The sequence below is a fragment of the Falco punctatus genome (assembly GCF_963210335.1).
Source record: "Falco punctatus genome assembly, chromosome: 4".
NCBI classification, from domain to species: domain Eukaryota; kingdom Metazoa; phylum Chordata; class Aves; order Falconiformes; family Falconidae; genus Falco; species Falco punctatus.
Genome location: NC_137583.1, coordinates 24642230 through 24668347, shown reverse-complemented (window position 1 = coordinate 24668347; position 26118 = coordinate 24642230). Strand labels below are relative to the sequence as shown.

General features: G+C 35.6%; 1 protein-coding gene across 7 annotated transcripts in view; it reads left to right on the top strand.

Annotated features, from left to right (window-relative positions):
- Nucleotides 1-22880, top strand: part of NR2C2 (nuclear receptor subfamily 2 group C member 2) — a 46613-nt gene extending 23733 nt beyond the window's left edge. For all 7 annotated transcript variants that reach the window (XM_080387620.1, XM_080387616.1, XM_080387614.1 and 4 more), the window contains 11 exons: nucleotides 352-454; nucleotides 1512-1691; nucleotides 3807-3954; nucleotides 5615-5708; nucleotides 6122-6255; nucleotides 7821-7998; nucleotides 9012-9133; nucleotides 9654-9793; nucleotides 12736-12873; nucleotides 14423-14528; nucleotides 16675-22880. In XM_080387620.1, the coding sequence (XP_080243746.1) occupies nucleotides 352-454; nucleotides 1512-1691; nucleotides 3807-3954; nucleotides 5615-5708; nucleotides 6122-6255; nucleotides 7821-7998; nucleotides 9012-9133; nucleotides 9654-9793; nucleotides 12736-12873; nucleotides 14423-14528; nucleotides 16675-16849 (1518 nt within the window). In that variant the 3' untranslated portion in view covers nucleotides 16850-22880. The remainder of the gene's footprint in view (nucleotides 1-351; nucleotides 455-1511; nucleotides 1692-3806; nucleotides 3955-5614; nucleotides 5709-6121; nucleotides 6256-7820; nucleotides 7999-9011; nucleotides 9134-9653; nucleotides 9794-12735; nucleotides 12874-14422; nucleotides 14529-16674) is intronic.
- The last annotated feature ends 3238 nt before the right edge of the window (nucleotides 22881-26118 follow it).

The window sequence follows — 26118 nt, the reverse complement described above, 5'->3', positions numbered from 1 at the left end:
ATCTGAAATACTTTGTATCTTTGGCTAAAATATAGCAGCTGTTTGCGAGTAATTGCAAGAAGGGAAGAATACTGTTGACTGCACAAGTGAAGAAACTTGTTTGTACTGAACAAAGCTACAAGTTTTATTAGGACTTTGCTTTGCTATGACTGTTTCAACTACTGACAGTAAAAAATCTCATTAACTTCCATTTTATCCTACTTAATTTCATTGCATGTGTCATACTTAATCTCAAATTCAGCTACCTCTTCTCATCTGATAGAGCAATCTTGTTCTTTAGGCCAAGCTCCTTACTTTCGTGTCAGAAGAAAATATTGGCTAATTACTTTTTGTTATGGAATTTTGTTTTAGATAGTGACAGACTCTGCTTCAGTGGAACGTTTGCTGGGAAAAGCTGATGTTCAGCGGCCCCAGGTAGTAGAATATTGTGTAGTGTGTGGCGATAAAGCATCAGGTAAGGAAGCACAGAAAATAGTATTTTAAAAGTTTGATTGAAAGGATGAGTGGGATGAAGGGAGGAGGTTTTGCGTATTTTAACTGATTTTAGCCATGCTGATGGCAAAAGCCATTGAGTCTAAAATGGAAAAAGATATCATCATACTTTTTTCCTATACAGACAGAATAGTTAAACTCTGCATGCAAGAATATTGGTTTGTACTTTAGCTGGAGTGTATGATAATAAATTGGCATGTGTTGAAAGACAAAATAATGATTGAATAGCTCCTGGTAAATGAAGGAGACTATTTGAAGCATGTAGTACTGTTCCTCACAGGTATGGGCAACCTTGCAATAAACATGTCACCTAGAAAAGCCTACCTGCTCCATAAAAACACTTCTTGGTGCTTTCTAACAAACTTAAGACTTCCTGGTAGATATCACAGGAAAAGGCAAGTAGAGATCAAGTGAATCCTCAGTGTTTCAGATGCATGCAGTAACAAGGAGTCTATTTCTGTATTATTTCTACAAGGTGAAATTTCTACGTTAGCCAAGAAAGGAGCCTGTGCTTTCATACTATGGAGAAGGCACCTTACTGTGTCTCTGTCTTGCTTGCTTTTATTTTTTGAAGTTATGTAATTTGAATTACAAAATTGATATGTGTAGGAATTTTAAGATTGCATTTCATTGTAAAATTACTTGTATTATGAAATTAGTAAATTCTTAGACTGTGTGCTCTTTTAATATATCTATATTTTAATATATCTAATCTGTAACAGCAGATAAAATTGCATCTGTACTTGTCCAGAATGGGAACTACCACTTCACAGGCCTCTTACTCAAAAATAGCCTTAGCCTTCCTCTCTTCTCTCCACTCTCCCACCAAAAACCCCTGACAATATGTAAGCAAGAAACATCCTGTAAGACTTTAACAATGCTTTCATAGTCCAAGATGATGGTAAGAACACGAAATAAATTTAAAGAGTGACTTTCACAAATGTTTTACTTGCTTAAGATGAACATTTCTATGCTGAAATATAAGTAATTTCCATCTGATAACTATGTATGTTTCCTAGGTCGTCACTATGGTGCTGTCAGTTGTGAGGGATGCAAAGGTTTCTTTAAAAGGAGTGTGAGGAAGAATTTGACCTACAGTTGTCGTAGCAACCAGGACTGTATCATCAATAAACATCATCGGAATCGCTGCCAGTTTTGTAGGCTTAAGAAATGTCTGGAGATGGGCATGAAAATGGAATGTGAGTGTTAAGTCCCAATGTGATATTGTGCCTACCAAATAATTAATTATGTAGACTACCACTTTTTAGTGTGTTCTCTCCATTTTGGCAGCCAAAGCATCTACAGTACCTTTCTTTCATCACTATTTTATGTCTGAGGTGCAGTAGTGATTTTTTTTGAACAAACTGAAATTTGTTTTGTAGTCTTTGAGGAGCCCAGTTAGTGCCTCACATAGAATGCATGTTACAAACACATTGTATGTTTATAATACAAAATATTTTAACATGGATGGATATAAATCAGAGTGTAGTGTTTCATGCTTTCCTTCTAGTTTATTTTTGCTGCTTTTTCACCCAGGGATAGTAGTTGATGTCCTTTTTTTCCTTTTAATTTTTTTCTATTAATTTGGTAATTTGTGAGCATTGTATTATGAGGCATTATATAAACTATCATATTTTGAACAATATACTGTACGCAGTGTTTCGTATCATTCCAGTGTTGGCATCCAAACATGTCTTTCAATGTATTTTGTTTCCAATTTATGACACCTCTGATTCTTCAGTCCAGCACTTCGTGAAGCCTATTATCTGGTTGTTTTGTGATAAATTTAAGGAGAATGTAAGGTGAAGCAACAAATACTTCTCTTTTTCCACTCTGATCTAGGCAGGATGAGTTCCAACCACTGAGTTCAAGGGAGGCAGAACTTTAAGCTGTAAATAGGGAGATCTTGGATTTATTTGCACTCTGCAACACCAGACCTGTAATGATGCTGATGTACTTTGCACACGCTGTGCTGAGTATAGGGTGAGATATTTGTAATAGGAGAAACTGCTGCATTTCCAGAAGCTAAACCTTTCTTACCTGAATATGATTAGCTATATGCTCACTTACTTTATTGGGCTTTGGGCCAGGTTTCTGATTAATACTTACGTATCCACCATGCCACAAAACGGATTTACCTATTTGTAAGCCCCTAGATTTTGCTGACAGTAACAATACTAACAAAAATAAAATCAGGAACTAAATAACTCTTGCTGGTTATGAGGACAGAGACACACATATCCATGTATTTTACTGTCACATGCAAAAGGGCTATAGAGGAGAACTGATTTTTTTTTTCTTTGCTTATTAATAATGTTAATCTTCTAGAGCAATAGCTACTGTATAATAAATTGGTACAATGAATAGCACATAAATACTGTCTTCATTTATATTATGTCTTACATTTGCGAAGTGTGAGAACTAATATTAGTACAACACTTCAAAAAATTCTTTATATTATCTTTGTAGTCTTTTATTCATGTTATTATCCTCATTTTCAGGTGAAAAATCAATGCAGTTGAATGTTTTGCCAAGCTGTAGAGGAGTTTGTAAAGTTCAGTGACTTCGATTCCAGCTAACTTCTCGTAATCTGTTTAATAATAATGCCTTAATATTATAAAGATGCACTTTTCATTTCCTTTAAAATTACAACGTTACTGTTTCTTACCATTTTTATTAAAAGAGCTACCACACTTATTTGGCAGATTGGAGACTGAGCTTATTTTATTCCACTTCTCAAGCAGAAATATTTTAAATTCTGAAAAGGTTAGTTAGTTTTTGAATACTGTTCCCTAACTGGGTGCAATGAATGGATGCAAGTGAATTGCATATCATGCAGAGACGTCTCCCAGGGAATTAACCGGCATCTCTCACATAACTTGCCTGTCTTGAGTTTTTCTGGGTTTACTCTGCATTTGTATTGTTTCGAATCATCTGGAGTATGACTGCATCTAACATTTAGGTGTAGCTTTATGTCTAAAAAAAATAAATAAACAATTTGAAAACGCATTTTGCAGAATGTTCTATCTTATTAAATGCCAAGGAAGTAGCAAGCTTTGACTCCAGTTCAGCAAAACTTAAAGCAAATGATCAATCTGTAACTTTCTTAGTTTAAAATTTACATAATTATAGGTATTGTGAAATTGGAGCCTATGTCTGTTCAGTCGTCATATTAAATTTTCAGTTTTGCAGTAAGCTGATATACCATAATAACTATGCAAACTGAAATCCTATTGTGATAATTTTAGTTTCTCTTGGTATTTTTCAGCTGAATCATTTTCTTTCAAATTTGCATGTTTTCTGTCTTTATGTAGCGGTTCAAAGTGAAAGAAAGCCTTTTGACGTTCAGCGTGAAAAACCAACCAACTGTGCAGCTTCCACTGAAAAAATCTATATCAGAAAAGATCTGCGAAGCCCTCTAATAGCAACTCCAACATTTGTGGCAGATAAAGATGGGACACGGTGAGTACCTCAGTTTAACAGGTGGTCTTTACAGTTATTATTTGTGCATATTACTTTGCTGGCACGCCTATACTCTTCCCCCACCCCCTACCCCATTCTAAATAATTGGACAGAGATCTCTTTCAGAAATCGTCTGTTTCCATTAGCAAGACCAAACTAGACTCTTCTGCTTCTCATGGAAGTTTTTATGTCTGAATACAGCTGGGTGGTTTTCAGTTCAGAGCTGGCTCATGTCCAGCCAGGTCAAAGCACAAGCGAGTATGTGATACTCAAGCAAAAAGCAGTTAGGCTTACATTGTGATTCATTCAGGTTAGCACTTCTCTGAAATCAAATCTGCTAATGGCAGGCTATGTCTTCCTTCTCCTAAAGACAGTAGTAAAAGAGACTGCAGTGACCACTGATTCAGATTCCAAGAGACCAGTTTCAACAATAGCAAAACAACAGCAGCTTCCTTTACTATACAGAAGATGTTCTGAGATGGTTCCTGTGCTCTCAGTTGTCACCATAGCTAGTGGGTGTGGAAATGTGTATCATAATAAATAGAGGCAAGATTTCTCTTATCCTGAATAGAATAAAAAGGAACTCTACATAACACATTGTAGAACTGTAGGTCCAGTTAGTTTATGAATGGACAGTAACCACCTAAAGATACTGGATCTCAGTATTCAGGTTTTTATATATTTGTATGTTTCATTTTATGCACACACATATATATATTCTCTGTTGAACAAATGACACTGCAGTTGGGAAGACTGGGATGCAAATTTCTTGGAGAATTTTTTTCCAGTGTTCTTGTTTGCAAATCAGATTGTTCAAAAGTACTCCTTACAGACACATTTGCTAATTTGAGATTTCCTTGTGCCACAGATCCCTTACAGTCCTATAAACAATATTATAGTCATTGAGCACGACTGTTTTTTATGTAGGATTCAGATTTGCATAATGCATGATGATTTGCTGCCTGTGATAGTTCACAATGTTGGGTGTTAGTCTCAGACCCCTTAAACTAGAAATTCCCCGTGGCCTGACCTGTCATGCATGTAAGTAACAAACTTACCCTTGCTGACTGGAAAGGCTTCCCGCTGTCTCCCTAAATTAGACACAGCAAAGGGAAAGAATGTTTGGTCAAAAAGTAGCAGAAGTAAAGGCAGCAGAGATTTTATGCAGACCTTGATTACACAACTGTTCATGACTATATTTTGGAATGCAAAATACATTTTCTTAGCATAACTTCTTAATTCAGTGTTCTCCATTGTTTAACTTGGAATGCACAGTTACACCTTCCTTCCAAGTCTGATCCATAACTCTGGAGCTATTAAGTGACTTCAGAGATTGTGAGAAGACAACTTTCCTTAAGAAAGAATAAACCAGCATAAAAAGCAAATGAGGTGACAGCTGTCTGGGGAGTTGCCATTGCTTTTGCACAGGAAAGGAAAATATGTTCCAGTCTTTCTGCCTTTCAAACTACTTTTTGGAAAATTTCAGAAAGACTTAAGTCCTAATGAATAAACTCTGAGTTTCATTAAATTGTTAATTTACTTTTTTTATTTAAATTGTTAATTAATTGGTAATCCTTTTTATTCTGACATAGGCTGTTAGAAATTCTTCTGATTCATGTAAAATGCTGTTGACTGTAACATGCCTTATGCTTTTGAACAGGTCAGCAGGTCTTCTTGATCCAGGAATGCTTGTGAATATTCAGCAGCCTTTGATCAGGGATGATGGAACAGTCCTCCTAGCTGCTGACTCCAAGGTATTATTCTTCAGTTAAGTTCTGAACATATATATTTGTTCAGATTATTTTAGCTATGTACATAGACATTAATAATTCTTGCTCTTGAGAAGATAAGGCTGGGGTAAGTCTCAAGATCTGTACAAATGGAGGTAATAAGCTGATGAACAGCAACATGATTTCTTTTCATGGGCGTATTTCTGTAAAAGGTCAGCCACAGGTAGTTCCCTACATGATGTGTCAGCTGGGGCTAGGACTGATGATTACAGTAGGATTTAAAGATCATTGAGAGATCATTGTTCTTCCTGTAGGTGCTCAGGAGGAAGGAAAAAGGTACATAAAGGAAAAAGAATAAGAAGATTAAAACCGCGGGAAATTTACATATGATACATCACCTATAATGTTGATCTACTGACATGGTTCTTCCTTTTTAGGCTGAAACAAGCCAGGGTGCTTTAGGAACACTAGCAAATGTTGTAACATCTCTTGCTAATCTCAGTGAGTCGCTAAATAATGGAGATACTTCTGAAGTTCAACAAGAAGAGCAATCTGCAAGTGAGATTACACGGTATGCTTTTATATTTGCATTTTATTTAGCAGTTAGTGTTCTGTACCGTGTATACTTACATTCATTTGTCAAAGTAATTTGGCATTGTGACACCAAGCACAGTAAAGATTGCCCCCTACTTTCAAACACAAAACCAATTCTTTAGAAATTCAGGTTTGGCTGTTGTCCTCTTGTGAAGAACTGTGTCCTGTGTTATAAATGTAGTGTTCTGCAGCTAGACCAGATTTCATACTCAGAAAAATGATAAATGACTAGTTGGTGACTCTGAGAAATAGCAACACTTCGGTACTGTTTTATATGATAGGCTTGTTACCTGGAAGCTTCTCCTCCACAGTGCTCATGCCCTTAGCCCTGCTCTGTATTACTGCAGATCTCTTTTTTGAGATTCTGCTGCCATAATACCTGCTGGGAATGTAGGGGAAATGTAGTTAAACTAAGATTAATAATTTATTTTTTTTAATGTTTAAAAAGAGTTTGAAGTCTTTATTGTCTTTATTAATGAGAAAAATGGGGAAAAGTAACATGGAGTCTTAAAATTTCCAGCAGAGCTTGAGATTTTTATGGTTGGGGGTTTTGTGGTTGTTTTTGTTTGGCGTTTTGTTGGGGTGTGTTGGGTGTTGAAGGACAACATAAATTGGCAGTATAGTGAGGTAAGAAAAATACTTGGTCTCAAACCTGTCTATTGTTTCTCAAGCAGAAGATTTTTAAGAGGAGCTTAACTTCAGGCTTTTTAGTCTTTTTTTATTTAAAATCTTTGAGTGAACTGATACTTAAAAATACTTGACACCGCAAGGTTGACCTAAGTCAAAGTTGCACTCTTTCTTTAAAGCAGAAAAAAATATCCAAAAAACCCTCCTCAGAACTTGACAAAAATACTGGCAAAACAGCACTATACCATAATACTGTCCACTGGTATGACATTGGAGCACAAAAATCTTCTTTAAATCTAAGATCTGTTATTAGCCCAGCTGGTGTATAAAGGAGTCAAGGGACCAGTCTCTCTTACGTTACTGTCAGACAGTTTCTAAGGCTCTGTATGTCCTGTGAGATCAGGAATATCTGGCCATATTGTATCTTACAGACATATTGTCTAGAAGGGAACCACACTATTCTCCGCTGTTCCCAGAAATTGTACATCAAGGACTGGGACTGCAGGGTGTTGTCCAGAGTGCATCTGGTGTATAATCCTCACAGAGATCTGTTAAACACTGCAAGATGAGGAGGGTATAGTGAATGGTGAAGTGCAAGAAACACCTTTACTAGTACAAATACTAACATAAACCTATTAGAGCAGGATTTACAGTAGTAAAATGTTTCTGCCTTACAGGGGACATCTTTTATCAGCAATGCACAGGTGGATCTATTCCTTTTATCGATGTCCAAATAGTACAGAGGGGCTAGGTTGTAATGAAAAGTCTGGCCTTGTGTTTTAGCATAAACAGTTCCTGTATACGTTACCTCTAAGTGAAAATGCTTTATAGCATTTAATTTGACCGCTGTGATTTTTTTTTAAGGTGTAAGGAAGCACTCTTTTGCTGTTCATTACTACTTTTTTTTTTTTTCAGGGCATTTGATACTTTGGCTAAAGCACTTAATACCACAGATGGTACAACAGCTCATAACTTGGCAGACGGGATGGATCCTACAGGAGGAGGGAATATTCATGTAATCAGTAGAGATCAGTCAACACCAATTATTGAGGTGGAAGGACCCCTACTTACAGATACACATGTCACATTTAAGGTATGTGCTTTGTGCTTCTTTAAATGTCTTACTAAGCAAACTAACACTTAAGACATAACCCAAGATAAGTTTACTGTGTTTTCTTTATTCTTATATTTAGTTTTGGCAGTATAATCTAGGACAACATCTGCTGTTACAAAGCTTCTAATACAGCATGCAAGAGTGAAAATTGTATCTAAATAGTATAGGTGTTATTTCATAAGACCTTTCCATAGAGAGAAGAATGCTTTAAAATTTGCTTCACTTTCCAGTGTTGTTGATGATCACTTTCCATATCATCTATATAGTATGATGCCTTGCTTAGTTAATTTGTAATTCTAGATAGCATAAAGCTTCCATCTAAAAGGCTCCCTCGTATAGAGGTTACAGTGCCTTCTTAGATGCTTATCGTTAGACCACTGAAAAAGGTCTTGTGTTTTAGAGGTGCTTCAGCTTCAATGGAATACAAACACACAGACGCTGATAAACTGTGTGAGAAACACTAAGGGTGTTCATCTTGCTGTAATCAAATTGCACTGTTTCAAGAAATACAAAGATCATTACTGAAATAAGTAATACTTAATGTAGTCAAACTCTACCAGCTTATTTCTATTAATGGTGTTTTGTGATTGTAGATTCCTATTACATGACTGCCATGTAATAGATATTTAGATATTAGGGGTTTAGATTTTATTTTTATTCTTTTTTAAAAAAGTTTTAAAAGATCTTTTATAGCACTGTGATGCTAGCCAACACTCCATAGAACAATGAAATTTATAGAACTATTAAATGAATATTAAAACATTTTAAAGGGAAACATTTGAGCTGTCTCCCACATGATTTCTTGTCTCCTATTCCCATTTTGCATTCCTTGCTAGTATTAATGAGTTTAGTATAGTTTTTCTTTGACAATTTCTTGTCACACAGTTGCTTATGACAGAATGTTTGAATGTTTTTGCTGATTATTTCATTGATAATAACATTTGGTTTATGTCTGAACCGTATATATTGTACTGTACTTCTGTTTTTTGCAGCTGACGATGCCCAGTCCCATGCCAGAGTACCTTAATGTACACTACATCTGTGAGTCTGCATCACGACTACTTTTCCTCTCTATGCACTGGGCTAGGTCCATACCTGCATTTCAAGCTCTTGGGTAAATGGACATACTCTGTTGAATGGTTTGCTTTCTAATGGATTTAAGCACTGATCTGAACACTTTTCAGCTATTTTGAATTTTTAAATGATGGTATTGTTTAATTTTAAATGAATTCTTTACAATGTGTGAAGAGTATGCAATATTCTCTCCTTTTTGAAGAATACAATAGAAGACTGCAGAGGAGATTACTATATCAGATATTACTGCAGTGACAGAAACTAAAGCCACATCAAAAGCAAGCGTTTTAACGTGTAGAAATATATCTTGGTAAAGAATTAGTGAGCATCATTTTACAGTTAACCTGAAATAGTTCCCTGTAGTCAGCCTATTGCTGCTTTTTGCTTTTTGAAATATTTGTAATATGCTAATATATGCCTTTTCAGTAAAGTGCTTTGCAAAACATTAATCCTTATTATGAATTGTTATAATTAACATAATTATAGGTTATATTAACATAGGGTAATACCAACCTGATATGAAAACTACCTACAGTTCTGTGATTTTCTGTTGTTTATAGGCAGGACTGTAATACAAGCCTTGTGCGTGCTTGCTGGAATGAGCTGTTTACCTTAGGCCTGGCACAGTGCGCGCAGGTGATGAGTCTGTCTACTATCCTGGCAGCTATTGTCAACCATCTCCAGAACAGCATACAGGAAGGTATGTGTTCAGTGTGTGATTCTTACACATGTTCAGTCCTGTCAACACCACAGGAACGTTTATATAACATTTCTCGCTAGGTGTTTCCTATTGAGTGGCAGAATTGTTCCCCTGGATCCAGTGGGAGAAGCCTCCTCTTGCATAATTACCTTTCCCCTGGTGATCTGTAACTTTTGTTGCACTCACAGAGATCTCTGTGGGACAGAAGTGCCCATGGAAGAAATGGGGATAAGGCTGGGGGATGTATTCTCCTGTCTTCTACATCTGACAGGCAGTATAGAGAAGGATGAGTACATCCTGAAGTCGGGTGTGCTCACAGAGCTTTCCTCCCATCCAGATGTCATTTTTTTTTCCCTCTTAGAATGTCTTCTTCCAAACCACACCAGACTTTTTTCCTTCCAGAATTTTCCTTCTCCTCTTTGCAGCATAAAACTATAGCATTTGCCAACTCACAACAAGAATATTCTTGCAAGTATAATGGTCTTGGATATTGCTATAATGTAGTAATGATTAATGTATTTTGCAGTACCATTTGAAGCATTAAATAACCTACTTGCTTGACACTCTTAAGAAGTTTTATGTAATTATTATTTTTTTAAATTCAGTATTGGCATGTTGATGGTTATATCTAGAATGGATGGTAATCTGTTAGGGATGGGTTGGTTTTATTTTTTTTCCATTCTTTAAAGATGCTCCCCATCAATATGATTGATTAGTGTGAAAATAGCATTCCATTTTTAATAGGAGGAAAAATCAATACTAGCAGCTTTAAACTCTGCAAACACAGCATATCACATGAAAGCTAGCTGAAATTTAAATGTGAGTTAAAAGTAGTTACACAATACTATTTGGTGCCAATTTGTTTTACTTTTGTGGTGCCATTAATTGTGCACGGAGCAAAAATTGGAAAATAGGCTTTTACTGAGGAGAGTAATAGTTGACTGGAATTATAAAATGTACAAAAGTAGATAATCTGAGAAGAAATGTTTAATAGCCTTAAGTCCTAGTAAAGTAAATTTGCTTTAATCTGCTTTATTAGCTTCATTATAATAAATCAGACAGAAATTGATTCTTAAATGGATACCATGCTTTCATACTGAATACAGGGTGGGGGGTGAGATTTTTTTTTTTGTAAATTAAGAGAGCCTGGACAGCCCTCAAAATACAACATACTGATGCTCCTTTTCTACAGAGAGAGAGGTGAGAGTTTAAAAGACTAATATGGAAACATGCACATTGTATGTTCTGCAGAGTTAGGCTCTTAATTGTATCTCTGTCAGAATAAGTAGATCTATGTCTTTCACCTACACCCCAGGCAATGAGGTTTTGGAGGAGTAAGTGGTGGGGCTGTTACAGCCTTAAGCTGGCTCTACTTCTGTTTCCATGTCTCAAAAAAGAAAAAGATAAATTTTTTTGTTCAGCAACCTGTACTTCCAGTCATACCATGTTACCTGAGAGTGGCCAAGAAAAGAGGATGATTTGTTTTATTATGATTTGTTTATTATTTATTTATCTATTCTGTAAAGTTATCATACTATATTGTGTATTATAACTTTAAAATTCAAAACAGAGTGAAGAAATTTCAGAACTTTATCTAGGAAGCATATTAGTGATGAGGCTATCTGGAAACTCTGGAATTCCAGTTCACTTTTCCTGAGTATTTCTGCACCATTGCTTCCCACTTAATACAGAAATAAAAACATTACATCATGTCTATCTTGATCCATCTTGAGTAACTAAAAACTCGTATCATAATTCATCTATTTTGGAAATGTAGATTATGCTTTCATTCTTATTTCAAGACATTGTGCAAAAAATGTTTCTTCTGTTCAATCTTTATTGTGGTTTCAGAAAATATGTAAATTAGTTACAAATTAAATCAAAGATTTCATGTAAGGCGCACAAGTCTAAGCAATCATATGTACTATTGACTGGACAGGCAAAGTTAGAATATTCGAGTTATTATGATATGAAATTTTAGCATTAGAGATCTTGACTGGAATAAAATTATTCTGATGTGTTTCTCAAGAAAAGGATTTATCCCTTGTGAACTGACTTTTCTCTGAAGTTTGATAATAGTAATTATTAATTATATATTTATATATAATATATATTTTATATATATAAATATAATATAATATAAATAAATAATATAAAATTTGTCTTAATGTGATCTCTACGGTTTTCATTCTTTGACTAGTCTGCAGATATGCCATCGGAGAGAAGGCGGTATTTACCAAAACAGAAATCTCTCTCTCCCTAGCTGAGCCGCTAATACCACTCAGTTGTAACTTATCCACAAATAATATATATGTTTGGGTTTTTTAAAATCAACATCTTAAGAAAGAATGTTAAGCCAACATAACATGATGTTTCAAACACTGGAAGAATCTGTGTACATGTATTTGAGTGAATTTACCCCATCAGAAGGAAAGAAGACTTCGCCACCGTAAATGAAAAATTAACTTCTAAAAGTACAGATAGAGGGAAAAGTAGCACTGTTGTTCCTGCTCTTGCATTCACTTCTGGAAAAACTACCTCATTACTGTTTGAATTTAAAATTAAGATTACATGATAGCATTTGTTTTGTGCTTTTGTTCATTTCCAGAATCACTCTAGCCATTTGTAGAATAATTCATCATAATTTGAGAGTCTCTGCTCACAACAGTACATCACTGGAACTGGATTGGTGTTGCAGATTATGCTGTACTGGCAAAATTATGCAAAAGTGTTAACATTCTGTTTGCTAGCCCTATGTCTGACTCAGCTTTATAAATCTTCACTTCCGTAATTGTTTAGTCCATCCTTATGTTAAGTGGTTTTAAGATAGCAGATGACACAAAAGACTTTAAAATGTCACTTCATTTCTTTTATAAAAGGATATTGGTTAATATATCAGATGTACTTGCTCACATGAAATAGCAATCAGTATCTTTTTGTAGATAAACTTTCTGGCGACAGAATAAAGCAAGTCATGGAACACATCTGGAAACTTCAGGAGTTCTGTAACAGCATGGCCAAGCTTGATATTGATGGATATGAATATGCATACCTTAAAGCTATAGTCCTCTTTAGCCCTGGTAAGGAATTTCGTAACCACATCTTTTCAAATAATAAGCATTCATATGTTAATGTTTTAACAGGTGTTTTTTTTATGAGACTAATGTCTTGAGTTCAGACTGATCTGTTAAGCTGCAGATAAAATGATTGTTCCACCATAATTTATCACAAAAAATACACACTTTAAAAATAACTTCAGAGCAACATATCCATGTTATTTACAGTTCCAATATATCAGGTATTTCCTGTACACCCACCGTAGAAGACTAGACTCTCAATTATCTTCAGCTGAGAATCCATGAGTAGTAAGTTATCTGGGATGTGTATTCACAATATTAGTGAAGTAAATGGCAGGAAGGATTAGAGGAAATACATTCTCACAGTGACAGAAAGAAATTGTCTTCAATTTCAGTATTTCTAATACACTCATAGGAGGGATTGCTGAAATATGAGCAGAAATACAACAGTATTTCATATGGAACTTCCACAAAATCTCCAAAACTAAATGTAAACCAGGCTGTCTTCCATTTGTTACCAAAAAAATAACAGCAGACAACTAATACATGATTAACAGTGTTTATGAGATATGAGGATTTACTCAAAGGAGACACTTGAGATTTTCTGGAATGATAAGGCAAGCACATTAAAGAAATGGGAAGTGATAGAGTCTTCAGCAAAGGTGGAGAAACGTTCCTAGGACACACAAAGGTTAATTTATAACTGCTGACAGGCTGACTGAAAGGGAAAGTCTTGCTCATAGATGTAAATTATTTACTTTAATTCAAAGGTGTTTACTACTATGAATTTAACAAAATACAAAGAAAAGGAGTATCTTGTTATCAGGGTGTTTTGGGTGGTTATTTTTTTGCATTGTTACTGTTTTCCTCTTTGTAATAAAACTTACATTTTTTAGAATATATTAGTATGCAGAAGTTCACTTTTGAAATTTTTTTGCAGACTGTAGCATTTGCGTTAAGTTTATTAGGGTCTTTATTCAAGTTGGAAGAACAAGAAACTCTCCAAACTGAAGCTAGTGCTGTCCCATTTCAAGGGAAAAGCACTTTGAACACAACACCAAAGATATTTGGGCATAGTCAGATGTGTTATTTTCTGAGTTTTTCTGATCATGTGACTTTCTTTAAGGAGCTGACCCAGCTGGAATTAAAACGTGAGACAGACTTGGGAAGGTCAAGAAATTGATTTGTCAAGAAAACAACTGTAGATACTGCTCAGTCAGCATAGTTAGTCAAAATCACAGAGGCAAACACATCTAAAAAAGCAAGGTAGCAAGGTTAGAAACATAAACTAAGAGTGTCATTGCCTGGGACATACCTGCAGGCTTAATCTTTTTCCACTTCCTTGTGGATACATACAGCTATATAGAGAAAACTGAGCAAGCTAATTCTGAAGCCAGAAGCAAATGTCCAGTTGAATGGTTTCCTTTATACAGCTAACATGTTGAACATCACAATACAAGAGAATGAAATTATATGTGAGAATCTGGTAACTACATATATTTCACAAGGTATAGGGAAACAGTTGACATAAAGAAATGTTTTGTTTCTTTAGATCACCCTGGTCTGACCAGTTCAACCCAAATAGAAAAATTCCAGGAGAAGGCACAGATGGAATTGCAGGACTATGTACAAAAAACCTATCCAGAAGATACTTATAGGTATTTATTGTCTATAGTACCCAAAGTAATGTTGTGGGCTGTAGCTGGCAAAAGTACAAAAATAGCATCATTGATGTAAAAATTTCCTTTCTGACATCTGTTCTTTTTTGACATCTTGTCTTGTTGATGAGAAAGAAACAGAACCTTGTTCATAAAAGCAAGCAGGTTTGTTTAAAGATAGGTAGAAGCAAGAATACCTGTATACCTTCTTCCATGTAAATCAAACTTGAGGGAATTTTGGGGTTTTTTTTGTGGGGGTGGGGAGTCTCATTGCCATGTTTAGAAAAGTCAACAGACTTACTTTATTAGAAGTCTCAAGAATAACTAACTTCTTTAAGTCAAACTGCCTCCTTTTTCAAATTAGTTGTCAAAGAGGCTTTGAGATAATAAAAGGTGATTATCATACTTTATTTGTCAAGTTATATATGCAGAAAAGTATTAAAACTGTCAGTATATAGACCTTGGAGAAATGACGATTACGTGTGGGGAACAGTAACAAACTCTTAAGCTTCTATTTACAAGAAATTCCATGACCTACTTATTTTCTCCTTTGGTTTTTTTTTTTTACATTTCGAAGGACTTCTCTTTGAAAGTATCCAACTTGTTTTTTCACCTCTCAACTGTTTCTGTTTCTTACTGGCTAGAAATAATTACCCTATCTTCTAACAGTCTCCATCAAACTCCATCAACATAATGATTCTCTGCACTGCAAGGGAAATTCTAATTTTTGTCTAGCAATATACCGTAGAACACATTCTCTTTTACTGTGAGAGGTATCCCCGTGTAAGGAAGCATGCAATCCCATACGTTTAAGTCAGGTCTCAGTAGTGTAGCTTTAAAAAACAAAACAAAAGTCTGTAAGAGAGCTCTTTTCCCATCTCAGAAACCTGTTTCTGCATGCATCTTGCAGTTAACATTGTGTGGGGCAACCGAAAGGGCATCAGGATTCCTAGTTTGGTGTGGTGAAGATGGGATTATCTACTTCAGAAATATCCTCAAATCCCACATTCTTATTCAGTGTACAGTTCAGTTACTCTAGTTAGATGGACGAGAGCTGGATATCTGCTATAAAAAGAAATACAGAATTTGTTCTGTATACTTATTAGTGGCTCAAGGAAGAAAATCAGAGAGTTACATTTCCCAAACAGTGTGCTGTAATTTAATTGATATTGTCTATATCGATAAGTTTAGAGTAAAAATCTGATTATTTTTTAACAACTGAATGCTGGCTGGCACAAATTCAGATAGAAGCACAGGTGTTGTAATTTTCACAAAACCAGCAGCATATTTTGAATCTTTTTGCAATTTTCCCCTGAAGTTTTCAAGATGTGGTATATTAGCAGGATGGACCTTATAAGTGTTCTCCAGAAGCCTGTGTTCAGTGCTGCCTGAGGTATGCTGTTACGTGGCTCTGGTTCAGAAAATTTGTTTATCTAGCCATTTTTGATATACATCTGCCATATAAACACGGCTGATACACTTTCATCACTGTACTAAATTCCAAATGCATTAAAAGTCTAGAAATTCAATATGATCATTTTAGTTTACTGGATGTCTGATAACACCCTGGTATGTAAAAAACCCACAGCATTTGGCAAAAAGTATGACTAAGCACATCCCTCCACCTTTTCTCTTCGGAAGCAGATTCTCTTGTTTCCTCCTATATGCATCCAGTCCCTTTTTTGCTATCTGGTTTGTCATTAAGTTGCTAGGCAACTGAGGACTATGCTGTTTATGATTTAAATTTTAATTAAGCATTTTACTCTTAAAATTGTGCAGATGTTCTCACTAGTCAGTATGACTATTATTAGCCTCAGCACTGTCCTGAACTATGAAGTGCTTCCAGAGTTGGGAATTTCACAAGTAGACCTGGAGAACTGTGTGTTTTTACATACCCATTGTATCCAAAAAGGGCATTAATATGTCCTTTTCATTGGAAAACCACAAAGAAAGATGGGGGGCTTTTTATTTCACTTGCAGGATAGAAAAGCAACCATTCTTTTTGTGGTAGCTCAGTTAGCTTTAATTGCCTCTTTACTCCCATTCATGAGTTATGGTAATAATAAAAGCAGATCCAGCTCTTTAGCCACAAAGTACTTTAAACTGGTATTATATGTATTAATAATCCACTGAACTTCTTTTTCAGGCTAGCCCGGATTCTAGTTCGCCTGCCAGCACTTAGGCTGATGAGCTCTAGCATTACCGAGGAACTATTTTTTACTGGTCTCATTGGAAATGTTCCCATTGACAGCATAATCCCCTACATTCTCAAAATGGAAACAGCAGAATATAATGGCCAAATAACTGGCACGTCTGTGTAGTGGGAACACCACAATTTGATGGATTGAAGTAATTTTCGTAAAAAACATACAATTACAAAGTTAATAGCATTTTGGTATGTTCAAATGTTTCCAACTTATTACCAGTTTCCTATCAGATTTCGCCTTGTCTGTTTGCTGACATTGACAAAAATTTAAGCAGCTATTCAAAGACCTGCTATTGGACCTTTTCTGCCACAAGGAATATTTTTGATGCCTTTCATTTAAAAGGCTATAGATTACTGAACATACTTTTCACATGCTTTGTATTTAGAAATTATCAGTGGTTAAAAATAGAATTTTATAATATCAGAGATTAGTAATAAAATTACTTTAAAAGTAAAAAAGAACAGTATGTATATATTTAAAAATATCCTTGGAATTAATATCTAATAAATGCCAGGGTATAATACTAGCACTTTGTAAGCACTTCTTGTCAAAGTGATGATGTCATCAACATCCTGCTTATGAGTATAGAAGATGAAAAAAATTGCATATGTCCTTAGTCAAAATGCTAATGATTTCTGTGAAAATGTAGAATGCTACAGGAGACAATCATTTCTTCTACAAAAAGTCACTTGCTTTTTTGCTAAGAAATATTAATGTGGATTCTTAAATCAGATACCCACATCATATGAAACTATAATCTGTTAATTAGTGCAGTTGTAATTCACAGTATGATGCAGTCATAGTGACTATGATGTGCTATAGTAATTACCCAAACTGGGAGAAAAAAATTTATTTCTTTCCACAGTAGCGATGAAATATTCAGGTTCCTTAAAGTTTCTATTCAGACCAACACAGTCATGACAAATGTTATTCTAATAGGAAGCCTTTTGATTGTGGAGGAAATCAGTCATTAACTGGAAAGAACAGTCACTTTCAAGTACAGCTGTGTGATGCTCTTTGAGTATGCTCTTTGTTATTTCCAAATTTACTTTTTCTCTCTGTACTCCTGAACACCCTCATCATCCAGACAAAGGTACAATTTAAAAACTGAGATGTGTAGAACCTGGCTGTCAGCAAGAGTATATTACAAAGCTCTCTTCCTTTGTTTCTTCCCCGCCTCCCTCCCCTGCCCTGACTGAGCACTCCCAGTTTTACAGAGCTTTCAACCTTCCTGTGACTCAGTTTGAAACTGAAACACAGTCAGGATTGACATTCGGTCATGTACAGTGGAAGATAATGTCCAATGTACCATGGAGTTGTAAAATTAACTACTTTGTAATTGTCTACAGTGATGAGCCATCAATGTTTCCTAGTGTTGGCCATTAGCTGCTAGCATTGCTTCATTTTAGTATAATTTATTATTGTTATTGACATTAAATATTTTAAACAATCAAAGCTTAAAGAAAAGTCATGGCAATTAATACTCTCATCTGATCCTGGCTCATTAGACACATCAATTATTGTAATTATTTGTATGGTAGGTAGAGGCATTTTCTACTTGTGTATTTATATGTAACAAAAATCTAATGATAAGTTAAGCACTTTTGGTTTTCTTTTGTTATTGACACTTAATTAGAAACACCAGCCAGGTTGGTGTTTGTGTCTTTTAAGGGTCTGAATTGTAGCCAAAAGATGAGGCTTCTGATGTAATGAAAAGTCCTTACCTGGTATACTTCATTCTCATTAGAAGGCTCACGTTTGTAGCACTCATTGTGATATGGAAGGCTATTTAATTTTAGCTTCTGGATGCATTACAGTCTTCTACAGTTACCATTGTTACAGCATCCAGAATCTTCTTTTCTCCAAAGGGTGTTACAAAAAGTCCAATATACATGCAGAGATTTGTAATATTGCACTTTTGTTTCTCTCAGCTTTTACTGTAACAAATGAAATTGTCATATTTTTAATGTGATGGAAGGTCCACACTCAGAATGTTAAGTCAACTGGAATGCAGAATTTTGTACTAGCTGTTTTATTGCAGTGTAACTTCTTGTGTGATTGTGTCCACACTCCTGATGCAAAGTCCCTGTTTTAAAGTTACACAACTTAAAAGTTAATTGTGATACTAATGTCAGAAGAAGTAGCTACCTTGGAAAGAACTGTGGCTGGTTTTGATAAAATTTAATTTTTTATCGCATTATGTTATTGTTGTTCTAAAGTATTATGCATAGAACTATTGTGATATTTTCATTGCAAAAAAGATTATGCAGGTTAATTTGCTTTCAGTATTTTGTAAAAATCATTTAAGCAGGTAAGTAAGCATTGTTAATTACAAATTAAATACTCCTTAGCACAAAACCTAGCCACTGGAATCTTTTTTCCCCAAATGCGAATGTACACCAGCTGGCTTTTTCATTACAAACATAATTTAAACTTCCAATTTTTCAAGTAACCAAGGGCCCCGTTTTTGTGCAAAAATTTGTTTTCCTAACTTTTCTTACTTGTGCTGTGAGCATAACAGTTCAGGAAACAAAATAAAGCCACTACAGTTTTTTGGGAACAGAGGGATCGCATGAAGCAAAATGTATGCATTGCATTACTTTTGTCAATTAAAATGGTAAATATCATGCAGCTCTGTTTACAAATAAACTACACTCCCCACAAATGCAAGACCACATAATGATATCCTTCATCCATCTCTAGCAGTCACATACTCTGCAAATAGTTTCCAGGACTTTAGGGACAAACTATTAATTTGTGTTAATGAAGTAACAACAATGCAGTCCATATCTAGGGTTGGTTTATTGTGCATGCATTTAATAGGTGAAATGTTCCATACTGAAGATTCTGATATTACCACCTAAAAGCTGTAAAGTCTCTCTTCAGCATCATCAGCATGATTTGCTGGCTTGCATTTGTCAGAACCAAGATAATTTAGTCCTTATGCCATTAACAAAAAGTACTTTCTCTAACTGTACACTGTTAGGATTCCACTTATGACTAATAGTTTGGACTGTAGAAATGTGGAGAGCATATGGTATATCCTAGAGCTTAAGAATTACTCAGAATCTAAAATTTTTTGCATATTGGAATATTAGCTATAAATAATTAGATAGATGTGATGAATAACCTAATCTTTCTCACTCAAGAGAAGTTATTTGTGATATTAATATCAAAACAACACAAGCTGTTTTGTAACAGCTGCTCAAGGGCTGTTACAAAAATGAGCCAGATTTGGCATATGATGGAGAGACACTGAAAGGAATCACTTAAAACACTGCTACGTAAAAATATAAACCCTGTTCTCCACCGCAGTAGGGCTTCTTTGTGCTGAATTCCAAGTGTAATCACAGACTGGTTGAGGTTGGAAGGGACCTCTGAACATCTGGTCCAACTCCATGTTTTGAAACTATCTCTGCAGAAAATACTGCAGTGCTGATGTAGTTCTTTTCATTTCCGAGGTTTGTTTCATCGCCTCTGCCAGTAACTGGAAGATGGTAACAGGCTAATCTTACTAGCTTTACTTTTAAATTAATTTAATTTTGTTTCTTCTTTGCAAGTGCAAACTTTTGCTTATGAATATGGGGCGGGAGAGTTTTTTATTATGGTAACAATTATTGAAAAACTGTTTCTTAAGTACGGAAATAGTTTTTGTTTTCATAAAGGCCAAATTTCAATGCCAAACTTCTGTTTACAGAACTAGGAATCAAGGGGTCACTGACAGTGATTCTAAGAAAAGTGTCATCTCACTGATCCTCTACTTGGTGCCTAAAATCCACTCTCCAAGATTTTCGAGTCCTGTTTCTGCTGCTCTTGAAATGAAATTATTTAACTCAGTAGAAATACAGTGATAAACTATCTGATTATATCTATGTGCACTTGAGCATATGTGTATATTGGTAATAATTCATTCAGACAAATGTTAGAATTCTATGCTGACTGAAACTGTGGCATGCAGGGAGTGGTCATGAAGCAGAGTAATGTTCCTTCTCAATGTGCTTCATTGGTTTTCTAACTTTTGAGAAGGAACTAGATTTGAATCTTGCAGATAAAAAGAACAGTGGTCAACAATTGTGTAGGAGCATTTTGGGTTAACTTTGTAATAATGATTTTTATTGCATTTGTGGCAAGGGAAAGAAGGACTACTACTTCACTTCTGTTGATTTCCTTACGCTGAACTAAAGAGATGCTGAACTGAGACCGTGTGCAAAAGTAATCTTTCTCTGCCTATTTACATGGTTTGTAAATCAGATACAATGCTTTTGGTGCCAGGTGGAGTTACTCTGGCATGGAACTGGTAGAAGAGGAAAAAATAAATCTCCAAGGAGAGATCCTTCAAAGAGATCATACAAGCCTTTATTTTAGATGCCCAAAAATGTTAGTTGTTAAGGAAGCTTAGTTTTCAGAGCACTCTGGGGCAAGAAACTATTGTTGGTCACCACTGATTACTTGGTATCATTTGCCAAGTCTTTTTTTTTATCATTGACTGAAGCCCTTGGCCCTCAGGGCAGCTGCAACACCTCCAGTCAACAGCACTGACTCAAGACTTCTATGTTGAATACAGCTGGCTCTGCGTTATCATTATAGTACCCTTTGGCAGAGGGCATATTCTGAGGTGTAATAGGGAAAACAAGTCAGGGCTGAAGCTTCCAGGCGAAACCAGTTTCCTGAGTGTTTCTTCTTTGGCAGAGACTGTAAAACTTCAGTGATTTCATTCTTGTGTATAGTATGCAGGGCTTCTGCAGGCTCCTGAATGATTTCATCCAAGATACTGAAGATGGTTCTTTTTCAACTACACTTGCCCATCAGAGAAACACAGAAATAGCAGGCAAACAAGTAGGTTCCCATCTGTCATGGTAGCTTGCCACGCTACCATACAACAGCCAGGACAGCTACTGCGGTGGTTTGCTCTGATGATAAGCATGGGCCTGCTGTGAGAGCAGCACACATCTGCAGTCCTAATGCCTCCGTATATCCAGGGAGAATCGACAAAATGAGGCCATGTTCACCCTGTAGACAAGAGTAAGGGGCAGAGGAAGGACGAATTGCCAGCTTCTACTGATCCTGAATGACAGAAAATTAGTTTAAAGAACAGCTTGATATGAAACATTAACAAGAGGGCATGGCAAAGGGGAGAAAATGAAAACATTTACTTTTTGCACCTCTTAATTCTAAAGTTCCTGACTCATTTTAACAGTAAAGTTTCCTGAACGAAGTTCAGGCTTATTGTTTGATGAAAAATGTCATAACCCCTCTTGCTAGATAATGCTACAACGCTGCTTCTGCTGTAGTCAGTGTTGTCAACATTATATGGGAAGTTATTTGTGCAAAAAAAATCAGAACATTATTTATACTGAGGTTGCAAGATAAAGGAAAATTCTTCATAAAGTTTAAGTGCTCTAAGTCTAAATAATATTAGACTTGGAAAACATCAAGCCCCAGAATTACCTTATTACAGAGCTTTTTTGTTGTGGAGTCATGCCAAGTTCTTCACAGATACTGTCATAATGTTCTGTAATTCCCACAGCCTGTTTTATTGTCTGAGTTACATCAATGCTTTGAAAGTGGCTTACTATTGTTAAATTCATGCCTGTCCTCATCCTTTTTAAAGGGTTTGATAGATTTTTACATATCTTTATTTTGTGCCTCCCACTGTTGTGCATTTCTGCGTGTTCAAGTCTAAAACTCAAGCAGCTAATGCATATGTACATAGTTGTATGTATGTGTGTATGAATGTATATGTTTATACCTATCCGTCTAAATATATTATGTACAGTGTATAAAAAGGTGTAGTGTATGTATATATGTACAGATACGTAGCTGTGCATTCATACCATTCTGTATGTTAAAGCTTTTCATTCATTTGTTGATCCAGAGCTTCCCAGTTTAAATTTCTTAGTCCAAAATAAGCCTTGTTTAAGCAGGTGAATCCTCATGAATTTCAGAGCTTTGCACCATTTTTTAAACTCAGCCTGAATTTAGCATTTTCTGTTCAGAACTGACAAGTATATTCTGTCAGTTTTCTGGTTTTCTGGTTTTTACCCTTTACCTTTTCTCATTTGACGCGTAGAATTCTGCCAGTGAATAGTTAATCGAACATATAATGTATGTTAACAATGATAAATAAATACAGTCATAGAAAATACTTCCCTGTTTTCAGTACATAATCATTCTCTTTCCAGCTTCTGAGAGACTTTTTTGTAAATTTTTATTTTGCAGTGAAACTTGGTAAGAGATTGATTTTTTCCAAGTGTTCAGCAGGGACTAATCGGAAGAGAACCAAGTTGCCCTTTATCACTGAACTGTTGCACACAGAATAGGATGCAGTGGATGTTGTTGAAAAAATCAATGCTTATATTGCTGTAACTATAACCATGAAACCAAACCGTTAATTAAACAAAGACTATGTGACTATGTCCTCTCTTCAATAAAACAACATTTTTGTTACAGTGGTAACCAAATAAGAGGGAGATTACAGTTAGTTTATTTCTTAGCAAGCATCAAGACTTACTCAGGATCTTCACGATGCATTTCAATTAGTATATTCATTTCCCAAGGTTATTCTCTTTATTAAGGTCTACTTAAACTAAACAAAGCTGGTTAGTTCATTTAGCTGTCAGACTAGTGTCAGTTTTCATGTTCTGTCCTTTCCTGAAACTGTTATCTGTGCGGATCTTTCAGTGTGTGTGTGAAGTTCCCATTGTTCACGTGGGAGCTGGACACATGGAGCATTTATGAAGTTGGACTTGCAGTAAGACAATTTATTACTCATAGGGAGTATTCAAACATCTAAATTATCAAAATATAAGTAGTTCTTGTTCCTTTTCCCTTCTGATGATTTAAGTTACAAAGGAAGCCTTTTGTAAAGTAATTCTATTAAGCATTTCACAGACCGCGTGGGGGAGTAGTTCAGCAACTCTTGTTTCTGTCATATTAAAAATGTGAAGTGGAATTTTCTGGGCATTTATTTCTACCTTTTGTACTCAACGGGGCAAAGATGTGTATATGTTTAAGCAGGCAAGGAGACACCAATTAAAATAATGCAGCTTCTTGCACGCTTAAACAAAAGCACAAGTCTCTTTTGGGGTCAGGCCTTCTGCTCGTGAAGTCTTTGCTATGGAAAATGCTAAGAATGCTCTCTGTTTCTTACTATATTGTTTACTAAGCATTTGTAGCAAGCTTTTGTTTCAAACCTTATTTTTGAGATTTTCAGCAGGAAAATTACTTAAATTAATGGCAGGAATTCCTGTGACAGATGGTTCTTCATTGCTGTCTTGACAATCAGTGCTGTTTGAGTAATGTTTGCTTTCCTCTTTATCAGAGGCTGAATGGAAACCTGAATATCTATTAACGTCATCGTACTGCAGTAACATTTTTAAAGATTGGGAAGCCAAATGGGGTACTGATCAGGATTTAATCTGTTTAAAAATTAAATTGTCAGTTTAGAAAAAAGCGTATTTTAAAATTGTGTACTTGTTTTATATACATGTTGAATTGTTTGTATTCTGAAGGACAAAACATGCTCAGATTTAAGTGGCAATAAAGGCTCTGTTGTAGTATTATGTGGAAACTGTACAATGTGAAATCAGCTCTCTCTATTTTATCACAGAAGGCAAAAGTCTGAGAAGCGTACCTACTGCCAGGTATCTAACACCCCTGAATAACTGGCTTCTCGTACATTTTTTAATGATCTTAGATAAATGATAAGAGGACACAGGTCCATTTAAAAGTATTTTTGCTGGTTGTGGGTTAAAAATAAGACTGAATAAATTTCAAATTAAAAGGATATTCTTTAAGAAGAAAGCACGTTACTTAAAGCATGTATGTTAAAAATCTCAGATATGGAAACAACATTGAATGTGGGAATATTCTTAATAACTAATCTGTATGCCAAAGTACATTGCAAGTCAGTGTTCAAACAGTTCCATAACTGAAAAACTGCATTTTGTCTAAGTGTTGTATCTATTTGGCATACCAGGATGTTCTGAGCTCCTACAAAACCAGCAAATTTTTATAAAAGCAATGATCTACTCTTCATTCCTTGGGGTATTTTCTGGAAGTCTCTGTTTGTTATAATCAAGAAAACTATTGTTTATGTTATTATATTTTAATGTCAAGTTAAAAATATTGCAAAAATTGTTAATTTCTCACAGCTGCTTTTCTGAAATCAGCATTGTTATGTGTGATATCATTAAAAAATAACAGCATGTTCTTTTTCTTAATCCCCGTTTTATATCTAAACAACGTCTTCAGTCATGAAGAGGAATTTGCATTGTTGTGTTTGTATATAGAGTATTGCAGTGCATGATTTAGGTTATGCATTTTATTAAATGCTGTTTAAATGTGGCATTATATTGTTGTGGCTTACTACTACTACCTAAATGAGGTTTATATCATTAAAGAGAACTACAAATATAAATGCATTCTTGAGTTTTGTTTTCAAGTTCACTTCATTTCTTCTTAAACATTAGGTGTTTAAGCCAAATACATAATTTGAGGGAGAGAAAGTGTGTTTTCCCTTCACTACAGTGATTATCTTAAGAGTGATTTAATTGGGCCTAAAATGGAAGATAAATCCCATGAACCTTACTGACACCAGGCAGCTACTTCTAGGAGAAGGACCTTTTCCTGAAGGTTTTAATTCATCTTCTTTAGCCTTCTGGTTTTAGTTTTGTGGGGTTTTTTGGAGGAGATAGATAGATAGCTAATAATAGGCAATGCTTTGTGTTTGCTTTTACCTGGTCGTTCCTTCCTGATCCCCAGGTTTTAAAATAAGGCAATTCATTGGGTCTGGTTTTAGTTCCCTTCACACACAGTTTATAATAGAGGTAATGAATTTGGACTCTATTGCGAACAGTAAATGCATCCTCCATGTATGTATAAGGAGAAGAGATATCGTTACCCGAGTTTCTTGTTGCTGCTCTTAGAAACTGTACAACTTAGAGGTTTCACTCAGCAGAAAGGAGGGTCACCAGGCTTTAGGTTTCAGCTGTTGAATCCTGGTGTCTAGAGAACTAAGCAGGGGAGGGAGCGAAGTCCTTCTCATTCAGCGGCCTACTGTGAACCAGGTCTTGTTGCCCAAGTTTGAGAAGGTTGTTCTTCTTGCCAACTGAAACGGTGTCTACGCCACAGAACACTCCATTTGTTATACTATCCTCTGCAGAACAGCCAGAAAGGAAACAACAGGCATCTTGAAAAGCGCTTGATAGTCAAGGTCAGTATGCACCAACGGAAGGTCATGCAGGACTTGTTTCAGAGCATGTGTGTGCCCTGTGCATCGAGTTTCAGAGCATGTGTGTGCCCTGTGCATCGAGTTGGGCAAGTTTTTCTTGAGCACAAAATGCATGTTTTGCATTTCACAGAGCTGCCTGCCACGTTACAGA